The 10,067-nt window shown below is 39.8% G+C and overlaps 1 protein-coding gene across 1 annotated transcript; it reads left to right on the top strand.

The window, feature by feature from the left end:
• The first annotated feature begins 5,541 nt into the window (after positions 1-5,541).
• Positions 5,542-7,951, top strand: LOC143857667 (uncharacterized). The gene is made up of 3 exons (XM_077368105.1): positions 5,542-5,660; positions 5,755-5,887; positions 6,005-7,951. Exons 1-3 carry the CDS (start codon positions 5,542-5,544, stop codon positions 7,949-7,951), a joined length of 2,199 nt encoding a protein of 732 aa, XP_077224220.1.
• Positions 7,952-10,067: the final 2,116 nt, after the last annotated feature.

Genomic DNA, 10,067 nt, shown 5'->3' with positions numbered 1-10,067 from the left:
AAAGGAAGAAAAGAATCTTCCATATTTACCAAACTGCCCTCATTCCGGATAATGCACCCCCTAATTATGCTACACATTAATCCGCACACCCATATATCATCATGGACAGCCCACCGCAGTAAATTTGAATTGTCTTTCCAGGTCCCAGTACACCCCCTTTTCTGGCTAAATCGCTACCCTTATTCCTACATTACACTACACTACAAATTTTGTTCGTTTGCTAGGCAAACCGCGACGGATTCCGATGAAATTTTATGGGGACCTAAATGAGACCATAACCTATTCTAGGAACAAATTGGGGATACTAAAACACTAGTTTGATAGGATTTCTATCCTAACGACACTATTAGGGCTCGGTCAAAATGGGGTGTCTACATTGACCCAGTTGCATATAATCCTCTTGATGGAGTTGTGTAATTAATGATTACGATTGACCACTAAATGTCCATGTAACTCAAGATGTAGGGGCTACTATTAAGTTATCTTGACATCCTCCTCTATGTGACATAAAGAAAGTCAAAATCAACTTATCAGATCAATAATATATGGAAATTGGTGGATTCGAGTTCTCAGGAGTTCCTTTGGGGAGGTATTGACTGTATAGTATAAATGCCAAAATTACCGTTATATACAGGATTGATAATAAGAAAACAAACTATAATCCCCTTACTAACATTCATGAGAACATCTATGCACACATCAAAATAGAATAAAATCCATAAGTGGGCCTTGCAAAACATATGCTTTGCATACATTAAGGTCCCAAATTAATCTTAGCCATCAAGACCCATGGAAAGGACTTCTTAACCATTGAAATATAACACTTGGATCATCAGTGGTCACTTTATCCAACTAAAATACAAGAGTTTACATAAATGTTTCCTAAAAAATCGATTATGCCCCTACAACTCATTATGGGCCTTAATGATTGTTGAAGGAAGGAGGATGAACATGCGGATGCGTTGTGCCACTTGGTCACTCTCCTTAAGAATTGTATTATCCCTCTACGATGCAACCAGGATCTGCGAATCGACACTCCAAGATAAGACAGTCGCATAGGCTTAAGTAGATGTGCACTCGCTTATTGGTCCAATTCAAATCACCTTAGAACTATGCTCAAACACAGAACAAAACGGAGGAAGAAAGAGCAAAACTCAAGGAGAGAAATTTGTATGTTTCTGTAAAACAGTATGCTTGTGTGTTTTGCGTGGAAGAACACGTATGTCTTTAGAGAAAAAACAAAACATCAAGATTTTATATTTAAAATTTGTAATTGGTAATTGGTAACCGGACCTCGGGCCTTGGCCCGGTGCTCGCGTGTGTTTTTTATTTGATCTTTGTAAAACTATGTCAAAATTCCAATGACCCCTGAAAGGCCCAAGCCTTTGTCTCCACAATAACTCTTATACGGAGGTGAAAGTTTCTTCAACTTTCCAATGTGGGACTCAAAAACTTGCTTTGGATTTTACACAATCTCACATCACACTTGGTTTTGGGGTTCAAGTTCCAAGGCAAAACAAAAGACAAGGGATTTAAAAATCAAGAGGGTGATTCTTTATTTTGAATCTTCCCGCCAAATTTTGAGTTCGAAATTTCAAAATATCTTTAATCACCTAAAACCTATTAAATGAAAAAAATCGTCTTAAGTCGATGTGGGCCAACCCGTAAGTGAAAACACATCTTCAACAGAGCCCTCTCTACATCTCTCAACCCATTCTCACATCTTTCAACTTCTTCTCTTTGATTCTTCGTTGTATTTCCATCATATAGTTGTGGGAGTTGGTTTTTTCCAGCCTTGCTGCTCGCTTTCTGAGAGGCGTAAGATCACCACTTCGGGTGCTCTTTTGAAGAGTGGGGAGTGTTTGTTCGTCTGCATTTCTTGTGAACTCGGGATCGAGGTCCAGATTTCGCAAGAAAGAGAGTTTCAGAGTCGCCACCTAGGTTATGGCCTAGGACCCGTGTCTGCTTTTCTGATGAAACATGGATAGAGGTCCGAGTTTCATTAAAAGAGCAGTAACCGTAGTTGTACTCTAGGTCGAGTGCCTAGAACCTGTAATTTTGCTCTGTTTGTTAAGGTTTGGTCCTTACAGAAATCTGAGTAAAGGTTATGGTTACATTCAAGGAAGGTGTTAGGCACCCCTCAGGCCCAGGGTAAACCTGGTCTCTTTACTTAATTTGGCATTTTTGAAGAGATTTATCAGAAATCTTTACTTTTTATCTTTTATAACGATTAGGCTTAATTCCTGTACGTAAAATAAAGTGGATTTGTAAAGAAAATAAGAAAAATTGGTTTAGGTGTTATCTGGATTGAGATCGTGTACTGCATATTTCGAGTCCCGGGAGGATCTCTCAGTTGACCTCAATCAGGGTAACTAAAACAAACGGAAAATGGCAAGGCATAAAGGAAAGAAAACACTGGGTTTCTGATTCCCTCAGTTTATCCAACACCGTGGAGCACCAGGGCTCTCGTTTCTGTATCTTTTGTCTATGATGGGACCGGAGACAGAGTGGAAGGATAAGGAGAGGGAACGTAGTCCTATTTACAAAAAGAGATGAAGGATTTATGTTATAGGACCCAGGAAAAAGGAGCCATAGATCCCATAACTATCCTGCACCGGATTTTATAACAGAAGTGCAGAAAGCGAAAATACAAATGTAATTTTACCAACAGAGCGAGGACGCTTTCCAAAAAGTTGGCGGCGTAACGGTGCTAGTTGGATTGTATAGCTTCGTGTTCTCCGAAAATTCAGCAGAACAACGGCACTATTCGGACGAAGGGGCTTTGGGTTCTCCGAAAATTCGGCAGAACAACGGCGCTATTCGGACGAAGGGGCTTCGGGTTCTCCGAAAATTCGACAGAATAACAACGCTATTCGGACGAAAGGGCTTCGGGTTCTCTGAAAATTCAGCAGAACAACGACGCTATTCGGACGAAGGGGCTTCGGGTTCTCTGAAAATTCAGCTAAACAATAGCGCTATTTGGAGGGTATCGCTCTGAGTCTTCAGAAATTCGGCAGAATGCCGACGCCCAGTATTAGGCTGTTAGCTCCCTATGAATTCCTCTACTTTCTCTTTCTCAAATCTCAAGTAAAGAAACTAGGGTTTTCTTTGAAAAAGGGGTTTGAAAAGCAAGAAGACAGAGGTTTTTTTTATGTAAAAACTAATTTCTAAAACCAGAGAAATCTAAAATATAAAAACCTATCTGGTTAAAATTTGATTTTACTCTTACCCGCTATTTATAAAATTCGGGACGAATTTCATAGATTGCGAATCAATTTTGCAATCTTGGAACCTCTTCCCAAACCCCCATCTCGTAGGGGCCTTTTTTTATTGGAGGGTAAGTTGTCCTAGATAAGATTAAGAACTATCCTAAAAGGAATTTGCTAGCATCCATCACAGAAGGCATTTCACAGATGGGTTGTTGCATGTGAGAGCAGCCACCTTGTGAATGAAGACAAAATATACTGATAAGTGAGCCTGTGTGGTAGCTCTCACATGCAACAGCCCATCCGTGAAATGCCTTTTGCGATGGACGATAGCAAATCCCATCCTAAAAATACACTGTAAAATGGAATCATACTTAAATTTAGTGTTTTTTTTTCTTTGATATTGTTATTCTGAGATAGAATTTGTGTAGGATAGATCATATTCAGAGCAATCTATCTTAGAATACAAGCCAATCTTGGATGAGGTCTTACATAGAACAACAGATCCTACAATCAAACAGTCCCGTAAATTTATCTTTTTTTTTCATGTCTCTCCTTTTCCCAAAACCCCAACACAAGCAACATTTCACTTTCCTAACTTTGTTTGAGGAAACTAAAATTCAAACCCAAAAATGAAAAAAAGGAAAAAATAAAAGCAAAGGGAACCTTGAAAATAAAAAAAATTCAAATGAAGTGAAGAAAAACATGCCCAAAACCCCAACTCACTTTCTTATTCTTCTCTTCCTTCTCTTCTAACTTCTTCTTATCTTCTCGTGCTTAAGGGTGGAGGGCCGAGGGCGACGACCTAATCCGATGGGGGAGGGAGACAGATGGACGGCTAGGTGTATTTGGGTTGGAAGTTGGAATGGTGACGAGAGAGATGACCAAAAGAATCAAATTAGGTCTTCGATTTTGTTTGTTATTTCTATAGGGGACATGGGTATAATTGGAAAAAGGAAAAATTGTCAACTGGTGACAGAAAAATGCAAAAATAGTGAATGGGTGACACCCTTTTGAAAGTTTGTGAACGGAGGTCGAAACACCTTTTTCTGACATGGCCTTTTACCGAAATACTCCTCATGGCAAAAAGAACACGTTATACTAGATTTTTCTCTCTGTTACTTTTCACCAACCAAAGTTTACCGCCAACCTCTGTTACTTTTCTCCATTAACGCCTGAAACCCAAGAAGTGTAAGTGAAGGTCAGTAGCAGAAGACTTCTTAGGATTAGTGCTTCCATTAATGCGTTTGAACCCTGTCTTTAGTGTGATAATAACCATGTCTGTATTGTATGTGATAACCCTATCTTTATTGTGATTGATAACCCTATCTTATAACCCTTTTAAAATGGTGAATTAGGGCTTGTGCTTCTATTATCTCTGAAACTGTTCTTATAGAGTTGGTACCCTACTAATAAAGTTGGTATTAGTGTTTGATGACCCGAATATAGATAGTTTATGTAAACCCTTTTGTACATGAATCACAATTTTTTGCACTTGATAATCCCTTATTTGCTGTTGGTAAGTCCCATATATTTACCTGATAAACTTGTTTTGACACTAGATACACCTCGGAGAGGCTTGGTAACCCCCCTTCTATGTACTTGGTAATCCCTTTAGAAACTTGAAAACCCCCTTGTGTAGAGAGTTGAAAACCCCTAATTTGCAACTTGATTACCCTTTACAGAAGCCTCCGTACGGACTTGAATCCCCCATTAGGTACCTAATAATCTCTTAGAACACCTTGTGGACTAACTTTCAAACCCCCATTGAGGTAGCAAAACCCCCTTTAGAGTCCATAACCCCACTTATGAACTTGGTAACCCATTGTGTACACTTGAATACCCCTCAAGAAGATATGAAGATCCCCTTTTAGCAACAACTCTGTTTAGAACCCCTATTTAGGATTTTATAAAAATGTCTGAAACAATGGTTTCTCTTCTTTTACACTATGATGGAGATTTGACAGATGATGTTTCTTGAAAATACGTCGGAGGGAAGAAGACATTGTTATCTGTCAGCCGCGGAATCAATTTCGACGAATTTCAAGCTGCAATCTGAAGAAGGATTGGTGTTATAGAAAGGCAGGTTTTACTATCGATAAAATGTCGATATGTTGTGGATCCATATATAGTCACTTTAATCGACGTCGATGATGATGATGTCCTCCAAACAATGTTAAGGATGTTTGACAGATACATGTTCAATTCTGTGATGATATACATAACTAAGAGCATAAATGACAAATGTATTAATTCCTTAAATTCGTCAATGCTTCCCCCAAACAAACTCTGCACTAGGAGACCCTCTCTTAATCGTAGCATTCCTTCTACTTCGATGCCGTCCCAAAAATGTCTTCATTTTGAAGTGGACTTGCAAAAAGACTACGAAAGTGAATTTGATGGGAGATATGTAAGTGAAGAAATCAGAGGTGCTCCAGCAGAACTTGTCATAAGGTATTGTAGTTCTTTGGCAATGTTTGAATACTTCCATATTTCAATTTATAATTCATATGGATCCAACTTGATTATATATTGCCGAACTATGCAGGTCTGAAATTGACTTAAATGAAACATTGGCAAGTGATTTGTATGGCAACCATGTTAGTGGAGGCATTGATGACTTCCAAAATGTGGGAGATCTTGAAGTGGACTTCAGTAATGTTAGTGAAGACGGTTTCTGTGTGAGGGGTTTAGATTTAAAAGAAGAAAGAAATGATGATGATGATGATGAGGAGGAGGAGGAGGAGGATGATGATGATGACGATTATGAAAATATCGGTGTTAGTCCATGTGCTCAGCCTTTCAGTGCGGATTCTCCTATCAGAGGGGGTTCTCCTATCAGAGAGGGATCTCAACCGGTTCCGACTAACAGTAGTCGGCCAATGAAAGCAGATGGGATGTTTGTTGGGGCCCATGATGTAGATACTAATAATCTTCAGTTTGAGCAGTTAACGGTTGGGGCAATATTTTCTAATATGCAACACTTCAAAAAGGTTGTCAAAGAGTACGCTATTCGGCAGAGGTTTATGTTCGTGAGGTCAAAGTCAACACCGAAGAAGTATGCCGTTCGATGCAAGGTAGAGGGTTGCAAATGGCGTATAACGGGTACTAATCATATGACCTGTGTGTTAGTGAAGTCGTTTGTCCCCGACCATACGTGTAGAACTAAATTAAAGGGCAATGATCACCCTCTTGTCACAGCAGCTTGGGTTGCTCAGACATGTTTACGCTTATTTGCTTGCCCAGATGATGTGAGGACGAGGATCATACGAGAATATATCAAGATGCATTGGGGTATAATTATAAGCTATTGGAAGGCGTACAACGCGATGAACATCATACTTGAGATTAAGTGTGGGAATGTGGAGGACTCTTATCGAATATTGCCTGCACTTACAGTTCAGATGATGAGAAGAAATCCCGGCAGCTATATGCGTGTTTTCAGAGCCAGAGATTTACGACCTAGGGGAGATGATAGATTTGTTCGCTTATTTTGGACATTTGGTCCTAGCATACGGTCTTTTCATCGAACACTCAGGCCTATAATTTTGGTTGATGGGACACATCTGCAAGGGAAGTATCTAGGAATCTTATTGATTGCAATCGGGGTCGATGGTAACAACGGTTTATATCCATTAGCATTTGGGGTTGTTGAGACGGAGAACGAAGATAGTTGGAGGTGGTTTTTTATGTTGCTGAGGCAATACGTATTGGCAGCGGAGATGAACATATTCACCATATGCTCTGATCGACAGAAGGGGTTGTTGCAGGCAGTGCCTAATATATTTCCCAATTCTCATCATAGTTATTGCATGCGTCACCTCGCCGCCAATTTGCGATCCGAGTTCAAAGATGTTCTACTTGAGAGATTGTTTTGGAAAGCCGCACGGACTTTGAGAGAGAGTGTGTTCAGAGAAACAATGGAGAAGATTAAGGTGAGGAATGAACGTGCACACAAGTGGATAAGTGACATTGCGAACGAACACTGGGCTAGTTTTTATTTTAAGGGGAATATGTATGATGTATTGACTACAAATAGATTGGAGTGTTTCAATGCTGTCCTGAAGGATGCGAGAAGATTGCCGATTGCATCATTGGTAGAGCACAGTAGACATCAGACTACAGACTTCATTCAAAAGCGTCAGAAATTGGGTCATAGTTGGCAAACAAAGTTGACTCATTACACAGAAGAACGTATAACATTAGCGAGGGAAGAGAGCCGCCAGTATACAGCTTATCGAGTTGGGGTTCATGAATATGAAGTACGGTCCCTTGAACATACAGATGGCGTAAACTTGGAACTTCGCACGTGCAGTTGTCGTGCATTCCAAACATATGGACTCCCGTGTGGACATGCCATGGCAGCCATTGGCATCACAGATTTTGATGCATACGATTACTGCGAGAAATGGTTTCATGTAGAGAGATATCGGGATACGTACGCTGAAGTTTTGCACCCGACACTAGACAGGACCCAATGGGAATTAAATCCCGAATCCTTGATGACAATATTACCGCCGATTGCAAAGCGACCACCGGGAAGGCCGCGTACGAGAAGAACTGATCGCGAATTGAAAGGTGGATTACATTACAAATGCACCCGATGTCGACAACTTGGCCACAATAGAAGAAGTTGCAAAGAACCACCCGTGGTAAGACAACAAGTTGACCAAACTGCTATTGGGCCTTCTGCACCCATACTCAGTAGGTCGGGCGTACCTTGTCAAGCTCCCTTCTTTGTGTAAGGGTGTAATTGAATTTTTTGAATGTTCTCAGATATTGTGATGACTTCTTTTTTGTTATTTTGTAAAGAATTGTTGTAATTGGAACATCAATACATAAACAATTTTTTTGGATATAGATATGCTATTTGTTCTCTATTTAGTTGTCGCTCTCCTACATCTAAACCATGAAAATGGACTTATCAACAGTCAGATTTGGATTACCGGCACAATCAATAGGATTATCAACCAATTCCCTAGGTTATCAACCAAAATCTAGGTTATCGACTCCCCCAAAATAGGTCATCAACCAATCGGAAGTGAGGTTATCAACACTCAAAATTGGATCATCAACCCATTCCCTTGGTTAATAAAGCTACTGGAATTCAAAATCCAGGTTATCGACTCCCTCAAAACGAGGTTACCAACATTCGAAAGTGGGTGATCGACCGAAAAATTAAGGTTACCAACCTCCCATTTTTTGGGTCATTGACCTTGGAATGTGGGTTACCAACCCATAAAAAGGGTCACCAACCATTTTTCCAGCCGAGTAAAGCTGCTGGAATTGGAACTTAAGGTTACCAACCTCCCTTTTTTGGGTTATTAACCTTCGAATGTGGGTTATCAACCCAGAAAGAGGGTCACCAACCATTTTTCCAGCCGAGTAAAGCTGCTGGAATTGGAACTTAAGGTTACCAACCGCCCTTTTTTTGGGTTATTAACCTTCGAATGTGGGTTATCAACCCAGACAAAGGGTCACCAACCATTTTTTCGGGGGAGTAAAGCTGCTGGACTTCTAAATTAAGGTTACCAACCTCCCTTTTTTTGGGTGATTGACCTTGGAATGTGGGTTACCAACCCAGAAAAAGGGTCACCAACCCATTTCCAGGGGAGTAAAGCTGCTGGAATTGAAAATGTCTAAAACCTGTTTAAACACAAACACACTTCATATTATGTTTAAATTTATAACTTCCCTACTCATTCAGAAACACAAACACACATGTCTAAAACCTGTTTAAATTTACAAGTTCCAATATTCAAATTGAAACACAAACACAAATACACTTCCATAAAACCTGCTTACATTTACAACTTCTCCACATTCATAAACAAGTTCACAATTCCATAAGACCTGCTTACATTTACAACTTCTCCACATTCATAAACAAGTTCTCCACCCATTCACAAACACAAACACACTTCCATTAAACCTATTTCAATTTACAAGTTCTCCACCCATTCACAAACAAAAACACAGACCATAACAACTTCCCTTGCCATTTAACAAATCCCCTACCAATCTCCATTAAAAAATAAAGTTTGATCATCAGAAAAAATAAACATCCACCAACATTAGAAGGTGTTCCTATATAAGTGTGCAGTCCCCAAACTCTCCTCGTAAAAATCTCTCACAGAGTTGTAGCCGAAATTCAGGAATGTCTGTCGGCCCAAAGTTTAGCGGTTGACCATGGTAGAGATGCTCAATCACTTTTAGGACAAAAGCGCCGCAATCAACCCTGTATAAAAGCATGCATTGAATGGAGTTACTTTTAAGCTAACTACGAATGAGATAGGAATACTAACAAAAATTCGAAAGTTTTAAGTTTGAACCCACCCATTGTTCTGCTTTCGGAAGCCATCCATCTGTGAATATGGAAAGTCATCGATGTTGCAACCCCGGCCCTTCAAATATTCCTTCATTAATGCTACCTGAATTTAAGACAAGGAAGGAATATTGAGTGTTATATATATGGAAGTAACATTAAATGTTACGGAAGATGTTAATTTACTTACAGTGGGAGATGCTCGCTCCTGAAATGAGTCCCCTTCCATTGAGTTGAACTCGACCATCTTTTTATTCACCATATCAACAAGCACAAGAGCCCAATGAAAGTCTTGACAGCATGGGATTAAAAGCATCCCAATATCTTCTGACGGGATATGGTCAAGTGTACGATGCAATAGCTCGTTCGCCAACCGATCGGTGTCCAACTTATTTTTGTCATCCATTGAATCACGCCCTGAAGTCTTATATCCCTGTACAATGAAATGAATTTTGTGGGAACACTAGATCATGGATAAGTTGTAAAGTAACATGTATAGCTACAAAAAAGCCTCTTACATGTACTGACGAAGGAAT

The sequence above is a fragment of the Tasmannia lanceolata genome, unplaced genomic scaffold (genome assembly GCF_043159265.1).
Source record: "Tasmannia lanceolata isolate RefF3 unplaced genomic scaffold, GAP_Taslan_0.1 ptg000025l, whole genome shotgun sequence".
NCBI classification, from domain to species: domain Eukaryota; kingdom Viridiplantae; phylum Streptophyta; class Magnoliopsida; order Canellales; family Winteraceae; genus Tasmannia; species Tasmannia lanceolata.
This window is presented reverse-complemented; position numbering and strand designations above follow the sequence as displayed.

Excerpts from the sequence above, each read along its gene's own strand:
- LOC143857667 (XM_077368105.1), top strand. The coding sequence starts at position 5,542 with ATGCCGTCCCAAAAATGTCTTCATTTTGAAGTGGACTTGCAAAAAGAC. Across the intron at positions 5,661-5,754 it reads CCAGCAGAACTTGTCATAAG|GTCTGAAATTGACTTAAATG; the intron begins GTATTGTAGTTC and ends CGAACTATGCAG. Across the intron at positions 5,888-6,004 it reads TTAGTGAAGACGGTTTCTGT|CCTTTCAGTGCGGATTCTCC; the intron begins GTGAGGGGTTTA and ends CCATGTGCTCAG.